This window comes from Dipodomys merriami, unplaced genomic scaffold (assembly GCF_024711535.1).
Source record: "Dipodomys merriami isolate MVZ:Mamm:240054 unplaced genomic scaffold, mDipMer1.0.p SCAF_11, whole genome shotgun sequence".
Classification (NCBI taxonomy): Eukaryota; Metazoa; Chordata; class Mammalia; order Rodentia; family Heteromyidae; genus Dipodomys; species Dipodomys merriami.
Genome location: NW_027202382.1, coordinates 35628912 through 35650286, shown reverse-complemented (window position 1 = coordinate 35650286; position 21375 = coordinate 35628912). Strand labels below are relative to the sequence as shown.

General features: G+C 47.5%; 1 protein-coding gene across 1 annotated transcript; it reads left to right on the top strand.

Annotated features, from left to right (window-relative positions):
- The first annotated feature begins 1197 nt into the window (after nucleotides 1-1197).
- On the top strand, nucleotides 1198-20760 carry Traf1 (TNF receptor associated factor 1). Its single transcript, XM_070012713.1, has 7 exons — nucleotides 1198-1544; nucleotides 3382-3463; nucleotides 12265-12330; nucleotides 12773-13183; nucleotides 14273-14450; nucleotides 16301-16449; nucleotides 19598-20760. The coding sequence occupies exons 1-7, from the start codon at nucleotides 1405-1407 to the stop codon at nucleotides 19814-19816; spliced, it is 1245 nt and encodes a 414-aa protein (XP_069868814.1). The 5' UTR covers nucleotides 1198-1404; the 3' UTR covers nucleotides 19817-20760.
- The last annotated feature ends 615 nt before the right edge of the window (nucleotides 20761-21375 follow it).

Genomic DNA, 21375 nt, shown 5'->3' with positions numbered 1-21375 from the left:
GCAATTGGGTGAAGTAGGTATTATCATCCCCATTTTACAGATGCAGAAACTGAGGTTCAGAGAAATTAAGGCTCTTGTTCCAGAACCCACAGCTAGTCAGTGGTAGACCCAGAATCTCAACTCCGATCTGTCTGAACTCAAAGGGCCAGGATTTGCAAAGCCCTCATTGCAGCCCTGAAGGGTGTTCAGGGATCTTTGCCTTTGCTTGATGAGATGATCTGGATGCTCTGACCTTCATCCTGGTCTCCAAGGCTCCACCAAGCTGCCTGGCTCTCATCCCCTGTGTAGTGGAAACACATTGAATCTGGAAATCCACAACCCTGCTTTGAATCTCCCACCACCACCAGAGACTGTGTGATGTCAGAACACACATCTTGCATCTCTGTGCTGTTCATGAGTACAGAAGAATTCCCAACAGAATGTTGCAAGGATTGGAAGGGGGGAAAAAAACCCACTGGCCAGAACACAGCAGTCTGGTTAGCATGCTTATTCCCCCCTCCCCCCATATATGTGAAGCTATGGCCCACTTAATTCTGGCCTCATTTAATGCTTTGTTTTCCGGGGGACAGGGAAGTGGTGACCTCCAAAGCTGAGCAGGGAGCTGCTTATGACTTCCTGAGTAGGGTTGTAGCTAGAAGGCTCTGCAGAGTCCCAGAGCTTTGGACTTCAAAGGAGGGGAGGACCTTGTTTGTCACTGTCATGCTGATGCAGAATGCCACAAGGCCTGGTTAAATCATTGAGCCCTATCTTCATGCCTCTGGCTACTTCCGGTCCTGAGTTCCTAAGGTCATATAGCCCAGACACCATCAGACTTGTTTCTTTGCAGATGAGGTAACCAAGACCCACCATAAGAAAGTGACTTTTCCCCGAGGTCAACCAGACACTCTGAAGAGGATAGAACTGAAGGGTCTACAACTTGGTTTTTTTGGACCTGCCTCCAGAGCGCTGGGGATTTCTGCCTAGGTGAGTGCTCCCACTGAGAGCCCTCCAGGGGCTCAGACAGCAAGCCAGCCCCACGAGGTGGAGGAAGCCCCCAGCCATCTGCCCTGTGGTTCTTAGACAGGGAAACTCAGCATCTGTGACATGCTTCTCTTTCTCCTTTTTCACTCTGAAAAATAACTGGACACTCCCAAAGCCTTCAGTCACCGTCCAGGGGATTTTTTTTCTTTTTTTTTTTTTGCACCACAAAGGGTAATTCCTACCCCATCCTTGTTGTGACTCAGCTTGTGACGTGGAACTACACAAGCCAGAGAGGGGAAGATAAAGTCACCAGAGACCTCCTGCTCACTAGAGAGGGTGGCCCAGGCAAAGACCCACCTCTGCTTCCCTCCACGGATTTCACAGGGTTGGCCCTCCATCCTCTGAAGCAGTTTACACATCCCCTGGCCAGCCTGAGGTTCAGAGATGGCCTCCAGCTCAGCCAGCAGCCCTCACCCAGCACCTGGGGAGAATGAGTTTCCCTTTGGCTGTCCCCTCACCGTGTGCCAGGATCCGTCAGAACCCAGGGTGCTCTGCTGTGCAACCTGTCTCTCTGAGAATCTGAGGTGAGAGGCCCATGAATGATGGGTGGGTGGGAAGATGGTACAAGGGAGGGATTCCTGACAGGTGATTGGGATCGAAAGAGCCACTGACTTTGGACAGGTGACTTCACTTTTCTGAGCCGCAGTTTCCCTACCTTTCTCTCCTGACACTGCCCCTTTGGCTGTGGGTTAGAAGTAGTCACGAAAGACGGTCTGAAGCAGAGCCTTGAGGCCCACTCAGTTACTGACTTCCTGTGTGGGCCATTGCAAAATGTTGATGGCTCTTAGTCTCAGCTTTGTGACCTAGAGCTATTTTCTCCCTCACCAAGTTGTTACAAGGCCCAGTCAATAATATTCAAAATGTGAGCTGGGTGCCTATAGCTCATGCCTGTAATCCTAGCTAATCAGGAGTCTGAGAGCCAAGGATCATGGTTTGAAGCCAGCCCAGACAGCAAAGTCTATGAGACTCTTATCTCTAATTAACTACCAAAAAGCCAGAAGTAGAGCTGTGGCTCAAGTGGTAAAGAGCTAGCCTTGGGTGAAAAAGCTAAATGACAGCGCCTAGGCCCTGTCATTTAGATGATGATAATAATAATAATATTCAAAAATTATAATGAATGAAAACCTCCTTGGTAAATAACAAACTTGTACAAATATATTTAATCTTGTTTCCAAAGAAGTCTATAAAAGGCACAGATATAGACATAAAGTATATGTTTATGCATACATTTATGGTTAAAGTAGAAGTCACTCAGAAATGTGTGTGACTTTGAGAGTAACATTAGCATTGCACCTTAAGCAACTATTATGCACCTGCTATATACAAAAATGCTCTTGCATCCTCAGGAAGGCTTGGAGAGGTGGGTGTTATTATTCTGCTTTATAGATGAAGACAGTGAAGCCTCAGAGAGAGATTAAGTCAGTTCCCCCCCCCCCCATCAGTTCCTGGCAGAGATTCCCTTAAAAGGCCATGCATCACCAGTGTGACCTTTTGTTGGGGGTTTTTGCAGCTTAGGACTATGGAGAACTGAATCAGGCAAGTGAGAAGTTCAAATAGGGGGAACCAAGGGGGCAGTTGCAGGAAATAAGTGCGATGTCAGGGTGGTGGAAAGGCCAGGTTGGGGGAGGGGGTGGAAAGATACAGCCTGACCTCTTCCCATCAAGCTGATTTCTGTTCAATCTGTGCTTCCCTCTCCATTCTCTGAAAGCCTGGCAGAGGAAAGGAAGGAGCTGGTCAGAGAATGAAGGGCCCCAGCCTGAGGCTTGAAGAGTCTGACAGCCAGCTCTCACTGTCCTTCGGCCCATCCACTGGCCTCCAGGCCCTCATTTTCCTCATTTAGAAAATGGCCTAGGCCAGCAGTCCCCACTTTGTAAAACACAGGGGCTTTGTAAAACACAGGTATTTACACAATAATCAGAATCCCACAGCCATCTCCCAGCTAGATGGTCCCTTCTGGTTCTGATAGGCCATGATCACTTATAATTAACAAAAACCAAACAACAGAACAACAACAGCAACAAAACCGTATTAAATATAGGCCACTGAAAGGAGAAAATAGAATTATATGTCCAGAGTCCCCCAGGGTTGGACATGTTTTGGAATTCAGAATTTTTTCAGGTTTAAAGAAAGCAAGTTAGAGCATGGCATACTCCTTTCATGAGAACCTGGGTAGTACCAAGTAACCAAGTACTTCTACCGAAGTGTCAATGTTCCCATGAGGTACTTACTGCCAAAGAAGCTCTGCAAACGGCAGAAAAGCAGTGATGTCCAGGGCTTTCAGATTTTATGAATGAAGGCTCCGTGTGATCCATGGTGCCCACCAGGCTGGGCCTCACTCAGAGGATTTGCTCATTTCCCTAGGAACACCCAAGATGCAATCTGTCCCAAGTGCGGAGGGAACAACTTACAACCTGGAACCTCAGACAGTCTGACTCAGGCGAAGGTACGTGGGCACACCAGAGCTTTCACATACTTTTCCTGATTTGTCCAGATGGAGTCCAAGAAGGCAGCTGCCTAGGAGAACACCCCCCACCCCATCCTAGTCCCTACTTTGTCTTGAGCCTGGACTAAGTTCACTTCATAAGCATGGAGGACCCTGATGTTCACAGTGGGGAAGCATTTTGCCCAGAGCCACCTGGCAGCTCCATGATAGACTTAAGATAAAAACTAGTATTTTAAATCAAGGGACCACAAACTGACTTATGGGCTAAATCTAGCCTACCACCTACTTCTGTATAACCCACAGGCTAAGAATGCCTTTTATTTTTTTAAATGCTTGGAAAAAATAATCAAAAGAATCCAGGCACCAGTGGTTCATGCCTGTAATCAAAGCCAGCTCAGGCAGGAAAATCTATGAGACTCTTATCTCCAATAAGCTACTCAGAGAAAAAGCTAGAAGTGGCTCTATGGCTCAAGTGGTAAAGTGCTTGCCTTGAGCAAAAGCAGCTCAGGATAGCGCCCAGGCCCAAGAGTTCAAGCCCCAGAACTGGCACAAAAAAAAAATCAAAAGAATAGTATTTTGGAACACATGAAAATTTTATTTGAAGTATAGACATCTATGTCTGTAAGTAAAGTTTTTTTGTTATATAAACTACTCAACTCAATTATGTATTATCTGCCTCACAGGACAAAAATGAGTATTTACAACAAATTTCAAAGCCAAAAATATCTACTCTCTGGCTTTTTACAAATAAACAACAACAACAACAACAAAACAGTCAGCCAGCCTCTGATGCAAGGAGAAGCCATTATCAGTTCAGCCATGGGTTCTACCACAAATGAGCTTCTAGGAGTAAGCTATGCCTTGGGGGCTGGGATGTAGCGTAGTGGCAAAGCACTTGCTTTGCAAGTACAATGCCCTGGGTTCGATTCCCAGTACCAAAAAAGAAAAGACAAAAAAAATACAGTTCAAACAAACAAACAAGATAGACCTTGGAAGTAGGAGGGGTTAAAGAAAATAGAGCGTGCATCTCTAGCCCATTCAAGCTGGAAGGGAGGTATCTGTCCAACACAGAGTTCTTCTATGAACTGACAGTTCATGACAAAAATGATTTTTAAAGATATAGAAACTATCAAATTTCTATAAAGCTCTATTATATCTATATTATCTCATTTTGGAGAATCAACCTCTGAGATTATGTGCTTCTTCCACATATCTTTGTAAACATGACATGATGCAATAGTAGATGATAGTTTTGGATAAAGCCTTTACGAGGTACAATAAAACGATGGCAATTTTATGTTAATCTTCGAGTTAAAAACAAAAACAAAACAAAAATTTATGAGTCCATGAGTCCAAACACGTTGGAATCACTGTGCAAACCTGAACCTCCTAATTTACATATGGAGCCTCCTTATTTACGTTGGGGGATCTCACTACTGCAATGTCCAAGTGGCTTGAGTCTTTCAGCACAACCTTCCATGTTACCACCACAGTGGTAACACAGTGGACCACAGATAGAGCCTGGTGTCCTGAGATGGTTTTTGTATGATCCTCTGCATGGCTCGAGGCAAATCCAGGCCTTGCTCCTCCCTCTGTAATGAAGGTTAAGTTGGTTCTCCAAGTTCTTCTCTGGATCTGTGATGTCCAGGTTATAGGTCACTAACTGCCAGGCCCCATCTCCTTCCCATCTGGTGAACCAGAAGAAAGAAAGTTTGTAGGTCTCCTCCCCTTTCTCTTGTCATTCAGAAGGTTTAGGATAATTCCTGCCCCTCTCAGAGCTGGCTAGAAGGGTTTTCCCTTCCCTTCTCATCAGGCCTGCAGAAAAGAATAATAAGGATCAAGTGTATTTTTTTCTGGAACTTTATACTCTCTGGGGCAGAGAGTTATTAATGTCCTGACAAGCACTGGTGACTCATGCCTATAATCCTAGCTACTCAGGGTGCTGAGATCTGAGTATCACAGTTCAAAGCCAGTCAGAAAAGTCAAGAGACTCTTATCCCCAATTAACCACCCAGAAATCCAGAAGTAGGACTGTGGCTCAAGTGGCAGAAAAAAAAAAGAAAGACAGAAAAAGAAAGCTCAAGAACAGCACCCAGGCCCTGAGTTCAAGCTCCAGGACCCTGAGTTCAAACCCCAGGAGTGGCACAAAGATGATCCACTGATCTTTGGAACAATTTTCTCTGCTCCCTGCTTGTCTCCATGGACTACCTATGACTCAGAAGCAGACCACTAACTGTAAACTACCATATCTCATAAGCAGAGAGAAGGGTATGGGCTGTGTGCTTTCTGAGACGCTGCTGCTTGCATACCCAAGGGCTATTGCTTTATAATATTGTTCTTAATTCTTGGCAAAAATAATATTTAATCATAAATGTCAGACAATATAGGTTAGATAGGTTTTAGTATCACTTAACCCAATGGCTTTAATTTTTGTATGCTTGTCAAGTAAAATCCTATATAATAGAAGAAATAGAAGCACTTTCATGGAAGGGGAGTTTGGCTCCCCATTTGTGTAGTTACCCTGTTTCTCCCTCCTATCCCAGCCCGCCTGCCTCCCCCCTGTGAGGCCTCTAGTGACTTTGGGCTCTGCAGAGCACAGTTTGAAGTTTGCTGTCTTAATCCAAATGAAGTGGTTTCCGTGGTGGAACTGTAAACATTTATAAGGCTGAGGAGTAGTAGGAAGTGGCGCTGCCTGTACTTGGGAACAAAATCACACACACACACACACACACACACACACACACACACACACACACACACACACACACACACACACGCACGCACGCACGCACACGCACATGCACACACGTGCATGCATGCACACACCAGCCCTGGAGCTTGAACTCAGAGCCTGGGTGATGTCCCTTAGCTTTTTCTGCTCTTCCTCTATCACATGAGCCGCAAGCCCACTTCCTGCTTTTTGGTGGTCAATCTGAGAGCTAAGAGTCTCATGGACTTTCTTATCTGGGCTTCATTCAAACTGGGATCCTGAGATCTCAGCCTCCTGATTGCTTGGATTAAAGGAGTGAGCCATCAGTGCCCAGCGCAAAGGCCCCTTTGAGGCTAGACAGTCCACAGAGAGGTGCCAGCCCTCCCCCTCCCTGCTGACTTCCCCATTCAATGCATTTACCAGGGGGAAGGGGCTGGAGCAACTCAATGGCCTGAATACCTGCAGAAAGCCACATAGTAGCAACATCAAGAACTTCTCTGGCCCCTGGCCCTATGAGAACTTTGGAAGACTTTTGACCAAAGGAAAGTAACTGGTTATACGTCAATACATGGCAATTGCTAAAACAATCATCTGAGGGAAGCTGAGACATGGAGGCAGGGAAGCAGGGAAATGATGTAATCAGTAGATGGCAGAGTTTATGGTAAAGCCTTTACTGGCTGGATAGCAGCTGAACTAAGCCCAAAGATGCCCATCTTGCCAACACTTTCCACGCCATCTGCTTATCAGTTTGCCCTCATCCTCTGACTTTATTAAATTAATAGCTCCCAGAGAAGGGCCCAAACCCACTAGCCAGTTATATAATGTAAGGAGCAGCTGTTAAAGGATTAATGTCGACCTAATTAGAGATCTGATTCTTGTCTGGATGATGATGAAGTAATAGTGAAGTAGGGGACAAACAAGTGGCTGGAAAAATAACATTTAATTCTGGTTTGGTTTTTTTTTTTTTGAGACCTCCATGAGACTGTTTCCCTCACTCTTCCCTCTGGAAACATCAAGAATATGCGTAGTCAGGTGCAGATGGCTCATGACTGAAATCCTCATGACTCAGGAGTCTGAGATCTGAGGATCCCAGTTCCAAGCCAACCCAGGCAGACAAATCCAAGAGACCAGAAAATCCAGTTAACCAGAAAAATGCTGAAAGTAGAGATATGTTTCAAGTGGTAGAGCCACTAGCCTTGAATGAAAAAGCCAACTGAGAGCATGAAGCTGTGAGTTCAAACCCCAGTAGTCACACACACACACACACACACACACACACACACACACACACACACACACACACACACACACACACACACGCACGCACACACAAAACAAAAGGTCAAAAGCAAGTTGGAGTTCTGAGCTAAGTAGTCCAATTTCCATCCCATACTGAGTTCCTGTCACACAGTTTTAGGCCCTTCCAAAGCCTGGGAGCTCATTAATTCCCTGGAATGCCAGTGACCTCATTGGTCATACAGCTATTTCTTATTCTTCTGCACCAAGCTAAAGTCTGGTTCCTTTGAGAGCCACAAAAGGCCGAGTGATTCTGACCCCAGGGGTCATTCTGATCCGTGCATCCCCACTCTGTGCCTGTGGCACACCCCTCTCCCAATTGCTTTATGCATGATTAAACAACAGTCTGCCAGAAGTGCTAGATCCCAGCAAGTGCTATGGGAAAACAGGAATGGGCAAGGCTACTTTCAATGAGAAGACTCTTACCAGGTCTTCCTAGAGGAGGTGGGAGAGGTCAGCAGACCGGAACAGTACAGAAGAGGGAGCTAACTGGTGGACAGTACCTCCTGGGACTATAGAGTGCCTTCCCTTGGCACCAGCTGAGGCTCTTATAGAAACCAGCCTTCCCTCTGCCTCCAGAACCTCAGTGGGCCTCTGCCCCACATATTGGTGGTTGTGGTATTCAGGACCTCTTGATTTCAGTGCAGGGTTGTACAGGGGCAGGCCTCCTGCTGCCTCCCATTGGGACCGGCTGTCACTGAGGTCCTAGGGGGACCACAAAGAGCCCTGGTGGCTGATGTGGCCAGAATACTACATACCAGAGGCTCTGCAGACCCCGCACTGGAACAAGCACTCCTTCAGGGCTGGGATTCTGTTTGCCTTTTTTGGTTTTCTCCTCGGAGGAAATTCAGCTATGTTTAGCCTTTGTAAGCAGAGAAATCATTCGCATAGGGGTCACTTACCACACAGGGCAGAGGTCCCCATTCTTTTTCTGTTTTCTTTTCTTCTTTTTTTTTTTTTAATTCCTTTTCCTTGTCTAGAACTTTGTATCTTACACTTTTGCTCGTTGGCACCTGGGCCACGCCTCCAACCCCAAAGGGTTGGTTATTTCTTCTTAACATCCCTGTTCTCTGCACCCTGAGTCTGATCTCTTTCTGCCTCTGCAGTTATTGGCCTTCAAGAAGGGCCACTCTTTGATCAAGGTGAGGACTGTGGTGGGTAGACACCACACTGGACTCCAGGCTTCTTGGCTTTCCTTTGTCTCTGTTGCCTCCTACAAGTCTCCAGCCATCTCAGCTCTGACTTCTCTTCCATGAGAGAGCAGGACCTCAGAGCCCTGCCCCTCCTCGTGGTGATGTGCAGATTTGATTGGCTAGAGCCTGCCCAATGCAGTGGAAGCAACAGGCCCTGCCAAGGCTAGACCCCAGGGACAAGAAGACCCAGACTCAGCTCACAAGGATGATATGACCTTGAGTAGGCCATTGTCTCATCTCTATTAAGAAGCTAATCACATCCCATCTACTGCAAAGATTTTTGCTGGGATCCTAGGAGAGAGCGTATAAAGATGTTGGGAGCTCTAGAATTAGAAAATATTATTGGAACTTACACAGTTAAGAGGATGTCCCCTTCCCAAAGGAAATCCAAAGGGAAAGTAGAGTTTTGTAGAATTGGTTATTAAGAGTTTGAAGTGAAGACTAAATGAGATGTATGTACATGCCAGCAGCTGCTGGAGTAGAGCCAAAGGTAGTGTTTAATCCATGGGTATGCTGCTACTAACACTGATTGAACTCTATTAGGTGGAAAAATGTCCCTCCACAGTGTCCACATCCTAATCCCCAGAACCTGTGAACACGTGACCTCAATGGCTACGTACATTTACTGGGACCGCCATAACTAAGTACCCTAGATGGTTGTTTACTCAGTTCTAGAAACTGTAAGTCCAAGACAAGGAGTCAGCAGGTTGGTTTCTTTCAAGACCTCTCATTTTGCAGATGGCTATTTTTTCCTCTCTGTTTTCACATGGTCTCTGATGTCCACATTTCTTCTTGTAAGTTCTATTAGATTAGGAATCATCCCCATGTTAACTTAATGAGCTTCTTTAGAGGCTTTGTCTCTAGATTCTTAGAAATTAGAGGCTCAAACTTGAACATAAGAATGAGAGATTGGGGATTGGGGGCGTGACTTGGTAGAGCGCTAGCCAATGGGAGAAAAGCGGCAAACACCAAGTTGGAGTCCCAATCTCAGACCTAAAAAATAGTTAAAGAATGAGAGAGTATATTCAGCCCCTAATGACGGCATGAAAGACTCTGCAGATGTGATTAAAGGAAGGCTCTTGAGATGGGGAGGTTTCCCTGGACTACTCGAGTAATTACTGTGTAGTCACAAGCAGCATCCAAAAAGAGAGACAGGAGAGTCAGCAAGAGTTGAAAGATACTGTGCTTCTGGCTTTCAACTTAGAGGAAGAGACCCTGAGCCAAGGAATGTAGGCAGCTCATAGAAGCTGAGAAAAGCAAGGAAACAGATTCTCTCCCCTGCAGCCGTCAGAGGGAACGTGGTGTACCAACACCTTGATGTGAGAACTTGTGGCTTCTAGAACTGTGTGATACTAAACTTGTGTTGTGTTATACCAGCAAGTTCATGGTGTTTTATTACAGCAATGATAGGCAACTAATACTAACAACTTGTGTGCATTGCCTCACTTAAGCATTACAATAACTCCAAAGGGGGTACTATTATCCCCATTTCCGTAGAGGAGATAATGACCTTCCCAAGGCTACTTGGCTACTATGTAACATGACAGAAACTGGCTCTGAACTTGGCAGGCTGACTCCACAGAGACAGGGTGGCCTGGATGGTCATCGGGGCTTGAGAAAACATTTGAGGCTGGACGTGCACTGTAATAAAGATGAGCCAGACACGCAGGTGATATTCCCCCCTGTAGACTGTCACTACAGTTCCTGCCTTACAGGCGACACCTGGGATTCCCATGTGAGCTTGACTGCTTTGTCCTTCTTCTGAAGACCCACTTCAAGCTCCATGCCTTGGACTATGCAAAGGATTACAACCATGGACGAGGAGGAGTTGGAGGACCTGAGATGGTTTCAGGTCCATCCACCCAGGCCTCAGATCCACACGTGACATCAGACTCTCTTGTTCTCATAAATCATCACGAGCGATAACCAGAGGCTTCACCACTCCAGACTTCCCAAAGCCAGTGTATCTTCTGCCAAGACCGCCATCAGTCCACTCCCATGGCACATCTGTTTTCTATTCTATGTTGAGAACAGCATGTTCCTGAGGCTTAGGGCACTGGGGCGAGGCGGGATTGGCCTTTGTTGGGCTGGGCTCTGTGTCCCAACCAACTCTATTCATTAGCCCTGCAGCCTTCTGCTTATTTTACTTTTAGACAGGAATCACTTGTGTGGCTTTTCTGTTTGCTCCTCTCCAGACACCTCTCTTCCCATACTCCCTGCCTTTCATCCAAGTCTCATTTTTAGTTCATTCCACCACATTATTCTTTCAAATTGTAGGGTTTTTTAAAACAAAAAAAAAGCTCTTATGAAATCAAGTGTTTATTCACATGAGAGCAAATTCACTCATTAAGTATCCACTTTGAGGAATCCCGGTTAATGTACACACTCAGTCAAGATGGCAGATGTTTCTGCCTTTAAAAAAAGAAAAGAAAGAAAGAAAAAGCTGTTTGGAGTTAGAGGCATGGTTCCAGTGGTCAAACTCCAGCCAATGAGCAAAAGTGTCTGATACCAAGTTCAAGTCCCAGTCTCAGACACACACAAAAAAAAAGCCTCTGTGTCCCTGTAAAGCAAGCCTTTCCCTTCCTATTCAGGAACTTCTCACCCGCCTTCTGTCACCATGGAGGTCACTGGGTTTGCTTCTTCTCAAACCTCTTCAGCATGGGATCATGGAGTATGTAGCCTTTGGTGTTTGGCTTCTTGCTTTTAGTATAACATTTTTGAGGTTCATCCATGCCATAACTAAATACATTAGTATTTAGTTACATTTATTGCCAAGTAGGACTGTGGTACGGGACATTGACAGTGAGTCTATTCATTCACCCTTTGATTATGCCCAGATGCCTTCCATTGGGGTGATCTTGTATAGAACTGCTGTGACCTATCATATCCACATCTTGGTGGAGACAGGTTTTAATTTCTCTTGGACATTCCACCAAGTGATGGAATGATGTGGGTTGTAGGATGGTTTATGAGTGAGTTTAGAAGTATGATTTGGCTTTATGAGACACTTGCATAGATGGTCCCACCATGTCTGTACCATTTTCATCCCCACCCCCTCCAGCGACACAGGAGTTCTCACCGCTTCACGTCGTTGCCATGGCCTGCTGTCATCATTGCTTTTATTATCATCATCTATGTTAGCACATGGGGAATGATCGTTCATTGTAGTTGTAATTTACATTTCTCTGGTGAGTCCTAATGTGGCTTACCTTCTCAGAGGCTTAATTGCCGTTCTTAAGTCTCCTTCAGAGAAATACCTGTTCAGTGTTTTGCCTGCAAACCAGTAGAAGCAACTGAAGAGTGAATGCTGACTCTGTTCACTGCTGTATGAAGGGTGTCCAGACAGGACAAAGAGTAGCATTGCTGTGATGACACCAGTTGTGCTAGTCCTGTTCAGGAGGATGGTCACAAAGGATTAAACTCCTAGGGGTAGTGTGGGTGGGTTGTAGGATAGGAATCAGGTGGAAAGGAATCAGCTAGACAGAGGGAACAGTGTGTGTGAAGTCATAAGCCAGCCCAGCTCCTGCCTTGGTGGATCCTGGTGCTTTGCAGAGATCCTGAGGGGAAGCCATCACAATCAGCCACATGTTTGTTATTTCCAGGTGGCCCCAGAGGTGTCTGAGGATGGCGTTGTGTGTCCCTTTGCAAGTGTGGGCTGCTCCTTCAAGGTAAGCATGTGAGAAAGGAAGTCTGTCACTATGCTCCTGACATCTGGATCTCCCTTCTAGCCCCTTCAGCATTTTCCTATGACATCAAGTTCACAGTCCACTCTGAAGTCCTTGTAGTATTTAGGGAAGGTCTCCTGAATGTCTCACCTAAGCCTTGGTGTAGCTGCCTCACAAGAATGAGCCTCCATGCCCCTCTCCATGGTCCTGAATCATCACTGTGTTCAAGAGCAGGGCTGGACCATTGCACTCACTTGAGCCTGGGCCACATGCATGTGCTCTCCGTGGGCACAGCCAAAGCCAAGTTTGCCTGAACCCCTCCACTGTGCACAGAGCCAGTTCTCCTGTACTGGGGGAATGGACTTGACTCGATGCCAGGGCTTCCTATGGCTCCCCTGTCCTTTCTCTATTCCATTTTCTACTGATGATCCTCTTCTCTTGGTAGGGGAGCACCCAGTCCACACAGGATCATGCAGCCACCTCCCAGGCCTCCCATCTCAACCTGCTGCTGGGTTTCATGATACAGTGGAAAGCCCAGCACAGCTCCAGCCCAGGCTCCGGACCCACAGCCCTGGAGCAGAACCTGTCACACCTACAGCTGCAGACAGCTGTGGAGGTGACGGGGGATGTAGAGGTGGACTGCTACCAGGCCCCCAGCTCTGAGAGCCAGGAGGAGCTGGTCCTGCAGCGCTTCCTGAAGGAGAAGCTGCTGGCTGAGCTGGAGGAGAAGCTGCGTGTGTTTGAGAACATCGTTGCAGTCCTCAACAAGGAGGTAGAGGCCTCTCACCTGGCCCTGGCCGCCTCCGCCCACCAGAGCCAGCTAGATCGGGAGCACATCGAGAGCTTGGAACGCAGGGTGAGTGGGAGAGGTGTGCATGTCCCCCCAGCCTGCCTTGTCTCATCCTATCCCCAAAGTAGCAACCGGCCTTCACACTAGCCATCCATCCTGTATCACTTCCTGTGTCCCAGGACAACCCAGGATGAGTGTTGAGCCATTCCATACTCCAGTTCCTTTGCTTGAACTTCTAGAATAGGATACTGCTGGGCTGTGTGTGTGTGTGTGTGTGTGTGTGTGTGTGTGTGTGTGTACGTGTGTGTGCATGCGCATGTGCACGCGCGTACACCCACATATGTTCTGGTCCTGTGGCTTAAACTCAGGCTTGAGCACTGTCCCTTAGCTTTTTTAGTCAAGGCTAGCATTCTCCCACTTGAGCACAGCTCCACTTTCAGTTTTTTGGTGGCTAATTGGAAATAAAAAGTCTCACAGACTTTCCTGCTCGGGCTGGCTTTGAACCATGATCCTCAGATCTCAGCCTCCTGAGTAGCTAGGATTGCAGGTATGAACCACCAGCATTCAGATTAAATTCCTTAAAAGATATTCGTTTCTAGTCCTGAATCACTTTATCTGATCACACACCCAGTATTAAATGTTTTAAATGTTGTTGAGGAACCTTCTAGAAGGACACCAAGTTCAATTGGCCAAGTAAAGCCTGTCTTTGTGTAACTTGCCCTTGAAAGGCAGGCACCATCAGGGCAGCAATGGTGTCTTCATTCACCATGAACTCCCTGGCTCTCTTCTTACAGCCTAGCACTGTGCAAGGCCCAGATGGAAATCAAATGAACATGGGCACAGCTCACAAAGGGAGACCACCTAGAAGGAGAGACAGAAAATATACCTTATCAACCCATTGTGAGAACTCAGGTTAGAGTGACCAGCTGAGCTAAGACTGAAACTGAAGGTTTACACAGGCAGGGCCACAGGGCTCCGGATGGGTCATAAGGAGTTGACTAGTGGAAAGGGACAGGAGAGAAATGCCCTGCAAAGCAGCCATGTGAATGTACATGGGACAGAAAGTTGTATCTAGGGCAGACTTATCCCCACACCATTCCCCTCTGACCCTGAAACTGGGCTCTGATCTCCTTAGCTGACTTAGTTTCCCCACAGGTGGTAGAATTGCAGCAGACACTGGCCCAGAAAGACCAGGCCTTGGGCAAGCTAGAGCAGAGCCTGCGCCTCATGGAGGAGGCCTGCTTTGATGGTACCTTCCTGTGGAAGATCACCAACGTCACCAGACGCTGCCATGAGTCAGCTTGTGGCAGGACCATGAGCCTCTTCTCCCCAGGTAACACCCCAAGGGCACAGAGACCCACTAGATGAACAGACTCCTCCCCCGCCTTTCCCCCAGCATCCAGGAAATAGGAAGTAAGAACAGCCAATATAGGAGCAGTGTTCCAGCTAAGTCAGTCTCCACCCAGGACTGTGGGGGTAGTGTGTGGATGATGCTACAACCTGCAGATATTGGAGCTTGGGCGGGCATTTCTCTTCCCTGAATCCTATTTACAGAATGCAAATAGGAATAAAAATCCTTATCTACTTTCTGCATATGGCTATCAGATTATAAAAGAAAGGAGCCCATACCAGCTTGTGCAAGTTAGAGGGGCTCAGAGAGGATGACCACAGGTGATACTGTAGGATGCCACCTCCAGGCAGCAAGCCATCTACAGTAAGAAATACAGAATGGAGTCAGACTTACCTACATTTGCATATGACTGTGGACTCCTTGTGAATGTCCATCGTGGTCACTGGTTCTTACTCATTTCTATATGGCTGGGCTTGGCATGATGACTTGCATGAAACAGTTACTTCATCAGTGTGGGGATTTTTTTGCATATAATTGGGCATAAAATATTCTTATATATTTATATATACATATGTATATATGTGTATGTGTATATACATATATGGATATAGGGATTGTATATGTATATGTTTATAACTCACATCATACTCTAGTATTGGACACAGTATCTCAAACCCTCACCAAGTACCTGTTGTCTCAACATCATTTACAGAGAAGTAAACAAAGGCTTAGGAGGGCAGACTCTCTACCTAGATCTGCACAGAAGCCAGGTGCAGAGCCAGGACTCAGGCCCACCCTAGCATCACTCCCTTGTGTCTGAGTGTATGGGGTGTGGGTAAAGAAGGAGCTGGCAAATCTGTTGAGCTTTTGCACTTTTCCTGCTCACTGGCTCTTCCAGGGCATTAAGATCAACAGAGATGGGATGATGGTGAGAGGCAGAATTTGCACTCATCCCAGAGCAGGCCTGGGTTTCTGTGCCTCAAGTGGCCTTGAGTTAGTTCTACCAGCAGACTTTTGTCCTTAGTCTTTTCTAAAGAGAGGAAATGCAAGCACTTACGCCCATTTCTACAAACCATGCTCTGGTTTCCTGTTCTGCCAACATGTAGTGGGCAGAGATGAGTCAGACTGTTGGCCTCCCCCTCCTCTGCCCCCTTTCTGCCCCCCCCACCCCCATACACCCTGTCTCTACCTAGGGACTTGTCATCGGAGGTTACAGCTGCAGGAACTCCTGTTCTGATTGGACGGACTTTTTGGCTTGTCAGAGAGAAAGCCCCAGGGGTTTCTGCACTTAATCTTCAGGGCTGACTCACCCCCTCAGGGGCCTCTGCCTAGGGTGATTGTAAGACCCATGAGCTCCCCTCACCCCAGCTTCCTGGGTGGTCTAACCATGGACCCAGAGCAACAGAGAGAACTGGTATTGGAGCCCCTATCCTGGCTCTGCCCTCAGCACACTGTAATGGTGGCTGGCCACTTCCTCTTACTGGCTTCTTTCCATACCGTAGGCCATAGCTCAAATGTGCTTCCTAGGCCAGGGGTACTGGTGTCCCTGAAAGCTTGAAGTTACTTAGTATTCATCCAGCACTGCTGAGTCAGAATCTCAGCCTGGGGCCCCCTGTCTGTGATCAAGCCAATTACAACCACCAAGCGAGATGACCCCAACAAAGCATCTCTCCTTGGCATTCTCACTGAGAAGGCTGGCTGCCAAACCCAGCTTTCCTTATGCTGAGCCTCTGTCCTTGCCACATCTGACCACTTCATCCGGGTATCCTGAACTGCAAAGCCCAGTGCTGCTTAGCTCTCCCTCTTGGGCTAACTCTGGCTCCACCTTTCAGCTTTCTACACTGCCAAGTACGGCTACAAGTTGTGCCTGCGGCTGTACCTGAACGGGGATGGCACGGGCAAGAGGACCCACTTGTCCCTCTTCATCGTGATCATGAGAGGGGAGTATGATGCCCTGCTGCCATGGCCTTTCAGGAACAAGGTGAGAGCCCTGGGGAAATGATAAAATGGGTTCTATATGTCCGGGTTTTGTCACACACTGGACCTGTGAGCTAGCAAGGCCCCTGCCCGCCTGTGTCAACAGTTTCCTTTTACATTACAAAACAGGAAGTCGACCTCAGATCCAAGCCCAAGAGGAGAGGGCTCCCCAAGGGCATACAGAAATGTGGTTCCGAATGTGGAGGGGGCAAGGAGAGCTTGCATGGAGGAGGCTCTGTGTGTGAGGCTGGCCACCAACACCACATCCTCCCAGGCTGTGGGGTAGGAGCACCTCTCAGGACAGCCAGGGCTGTACAATGTCATAGCCTCTTTGGAAGATAAATTTTTTGTTTTTGTTTTTGTTTTTATAAAACTAAACGAACGTATTTTTACTTTTCTACTCAGCCATCAACTGCCCCCTGATATTTACCTAAAGGACTTTAAAACTCATGTCTGCATACAAGCCAGGTGCTGACGGCTTGTGAATATAATCCTAGCTACTCAGGAGGCTGAGATCTGGAGGATCAAGTTTCAAAAACAACCCAGACTGAAACTCCATGAGATCCCATCTCCAGTTAACCAGCAAAATGGCACACTGGAGGCATGGCTCAAGTGGTTGAGTGCCAGCCATTCATGTGAGTTAGCCAAGTAAAAGTACAAGACCCTGAGTTCAAACGCTGGTACCAATACAAAAATCAAAAAGCCAAAATTTGTAAATACCAGGATGACCTTTAATAATTGAGTGGATAAACTGTGGTATATGTCAGCAATGACAACTTATTCAGTGCTAAAAAGAAATGCATTATCAAAGCCTTAAAAGAAAATTGGAAAGCCGGCGCTGGCGGCTCATGCCTGTAATCTTAGCTACTCAAGAGACTGAGATCTGAGGATTGAGGTTCAAAGCCAGCCCTGGCAGGAAACTCCGTGAGACTCTTATCTCCAATAAACCACCAGAAAACTGGAAGAGGCGCTGTGGCTCAAGTGGTAGAGCGCTTGCCTTGAGCTGAAGAACTGAGGGACAGTGCCCAGGCCCAGAGTTCAAGCCCCACTACAGACCAAAAAAAAAAAAAAAAAATCCATGTAAATAGGCTGGCACAGTAGTGTACACCTGTAATCCAAGCTACTTCAGAGGCAATAATAGTAGGATCACAATCTGAAGCCAGATTAGGTAAAAGTGCAAGACACTATCTTAAAAACAGACTAAAAGTAGAAAGATTAATGATACGGCTTCAGTGGTAGAACATTTGCCTATCAAGTAAAACACCCTCAGATCAATCCCCAGTACTACCAAAGAGAAAAAACAGAGAGAGAGAGAGAGAAAAAGAAAGAATGAAAAAGGAAGAGGGGCTGGGGAGGTGGCTCAGTGGTAGAGTGCTTGCCTTGCATGCATGAGGCCCTGGGTTCGATTCCCCAGCACCACATAAGCAAAAAGAAAAAAGCCGGAAGTGGCGCTGTGGCTCAAGTGGTAGAGCGCTAGCCTTGAGCTGAAGAGCTGAGGGACAGCACCCAGGCCCAGAGTTCAGGCCCCACGACCAGACCCAAAAAAAAAAAAAAAGGGAGACAAAAAAGAAAGAAGGAAAGAAAGGAAAAACAAAAACAAAAGGGTTGTAGTTCCTGGAGAAGTCTCTGGATTCAGTTTCCAGTACAGAAAATAAAAAGGCCTTTTAAAATATAATTTTATTGTTATTATTAAAGTATAGAGAGGTTAGCATTGCTGAGATTACAGGTATGTGCAACAAAAGTCTTTTTATAAACAGACCTTCATGATGCTGTCAATCAACCCCTTGGCCTCATGCTAAGTAAGAGCTATGCTACCATGCTACGTCCCAGGCCTATTCAGTTGTTCTCAAAGAGGGCTGATGGAGGCTGGGCACTGGTGGCTCACACCTGTAATCCTAGCTTCTCAGGACGCAGAGATCTGAGCATGGCGGTTCAAAGCCAGCCCCTGGCAGGAAAAGTCCGTGAGACTCTTATTCCCAATTAAACACCTAAAAACCAGAAGTGGAGCTATGGCTCAAAGTGGTAGAGTGCTAACCTTGAGCAAAAATGCTCAGGGACAGTACCCAGGCCTCAGTGAGTTCAAGCTCCAAGACTGACAAAAAGAATAAAAAATTTTACAAAATAAAAAATAAAAAGAGGGCTAATGGGAGGACTCTAGACAATTCTTACTGGTGCTCACAGCATTGAGGAAAGAGAGCATCAAGAGCCAGGTGCTGGTGGCTCACACCTGGAATCCTAGCTACTCAGGAGGCTGAGATCTGAGGATCATGGTTCAACACTAGCCTGGGCAGGAAAGTCCATGAGACTCTTATCTCCAGAAAACCAGAAGTGGCACTGTGGCTAAAGTGGTAGAGTACTCAACTTGAGCTGAAGAGCTCAGGGATAGTGCCCAGGCCTAGTCCAAGCCCCATGACCAACCAAAAAAAAGAAGAAGAAGACCACAGACCTTGGTTGGCTTGGAAACTAGGTGGGTGAGCCAGGTGGCTCTGGCTATGAGTCAGTAGGCAATAGTTGCTAAAGATGCTAGGGACATTTAAAAAATACCAGCAGTGGAGGCTCAACCCTAGTCCATGGTGCAGCCTGAGCCTCCCCTGGGGATTCTAACGTGGGGACAAGTGGCTTCAGTGGTTCTGCTTCCTGACAGGTGAGGGAAGAATGCTGGTGTCGGGCTCAGATGAGCAGCGTCTTAGGAGCACCTCCATGTGCTCTTGTGTGTACCGTGCATGCACCAGCTGTCTCCAGGCCTGGTTGATGGCCCCTCAGTGGAAGGCCTGTTCTTGCCCCTCTTCCGGAGCCCAGGACGGCCAGCTTGTAGTTGATGAATCCAGACTTTCCAAGTCTAGATTTTCTGGGTCTAGTTTCCCTGTCAGTACCCCATCAGACTTGACCAGGGCATCAGAATCCCCACACTTCCTGCTAGATGGGTCAGCTGATCCTAATCAGAGAATACCCCAGGCTTCCTTTTTCCGGGTCCTGATGTAACTCTGCTCCAGTCCTACTGTTGCTCCTCTGATTCCTGAGCATTCTGAACTAAGGGTCAGTGGGTCCCACAGGCAGCAGGCACAGGGCTCTCGGAGCCAGTACATCCCACCCTCCAAGTCTCAGTGTTGTCACCCTGAGCCTCATCATCTCCATCTGCCCCTGCCCCACAGGTCACCTTCATGCTACTTGACCAGAACAACCGCGAGCATGCCATCGATGCCTTCAGGCCTGACCTCAGCTCAGCCTCCTTCCAGAGGCCTCAGACCGAAACCAATGTGGCCAGCGGCTGCCCGTTGTTCTTCCCCCTGAACAAGCTGCAGTCACCCAAGCATGCCTACGTGAAGGACGACACGATGTTCCTCAAGTGCATTGTGGACACCAGTTCTTAAAGCCACTGGGATTCCTGAGAAAAGACTCCGACTCAGGGCTTAGCAAAGTGATTGGCAGCTAGCCCTTCATGCCTGGAGTTCTGGGACATAGACAGGCTGGACAGACAGGTTGACTATGGCTGCTATCAAGATGCTGGGACTTTGGGCTGTGCCCACAAAGACAGAGGGCTCTGAAGCAGACAGCACAATTGCTCCCCTCCTCACAGACCACTCATCGCTGAGAGGCAGCCCTGAACGTTGAGGCCATTTTCCATCAAGATTGGGAAAAGCTAGACCCAGCTGAGGCATCACAGTGAGCCAGAGCAATGGGGCCTGGGCAGGGACGTTCTCAGGATAGGAGAGTCTTAGGGCCCATGGAGAAATGGAAACTTGCTCATTCTCCCTGCTCAGACTCAGACCCGGCCCACGGGGTGGAAAGGGATGGGACTACTGTGAATTCAAACTGAACTGAGTTCTCCATCATTAGAGGTGAACAAGCCAAAGAGCTATGCTTGGGGAAGGGCACCAAGCTAGAGGTTGGATTTGACCATCTTTAATGTTTCTTACAACCAAGAGAATCATAATTTTGGCCTCCTGGCCCAGGCAAGGCCTAGACCCATTGGGGCTCCTGGGAACACTGGAGCCTCGTGTCTTCTGGCTCCTCACCTACCCACAGCATCTCCAGGTGGACTGGGTGGCCCACATGCACCAGCTTCCCAGCACGCAGGAGCACACACAGACCCTGGCATCTGTGCCTCCAGTGAGCTCCCAGGAATAGCCAGAAGGAATATGCAGGTGTGGTGGCACTGGGGAAGTCATCAACTTTCCACTTTTCCTGCCTCAAGCCCCTTGTCTTGGTGCTTTCTAGACTCCCAATCACCTCAGTGTTCACTTCCCTCCATTGACCAACCAGGGCATCTGAGCCGCTTGGCGAAGGTTGTCCTTTTAAGTATGTATGAAACCAAAGAAACAACTCTTTAAAAAATCTCTTTTGAAGTTTTCTGTGTGTGTATGTGTGTGTGTGCATGTGTATGTGTGCGTGCGTGTGTGTGTGTGTGTATGTGTGTGTGTGTGTGTGTGTATGTGTGTGCGTATGCCAGTCCTGGGGCTTGAATTCATGGCTTGAGTGCTGTCCCTGAGCTTTTTTGTGCTCAAGGCTAGTGCTCTACCACTTGAGTCAGCTCCACTTCTGGCTTTTGGTGGTTAATTGGAGATAAGATCTCATGGACTTTCCTGCCCAGGCCAACTTTGAACTTGTGATCCTCAGATCTCAGCTTCCTGGGTAGCTGGGATTACAGGCATGAGCCACTGGTACCTAGCTCTTTTTAAGTTTTCATGATGTGTGGTGGTGTGAGTTGGTTGTCCTGAGCCATGACTGAGAATGAAGGCCATTGTTGGGTTCAAGGCAGTGCCACAGTTTTGCAGGGGACATGAGAGGTCACCCTACTGGCAAGAGCATCCCCTCTGATCGCAAGATCAAAACATTTCTTCTTCGTCTCTGTTTCCTCTTTTCTATAATGGGGCAATCCACATCTGCCTCCCACATTGGGTTCTATGACCACACAGGACACAGGAGAGTC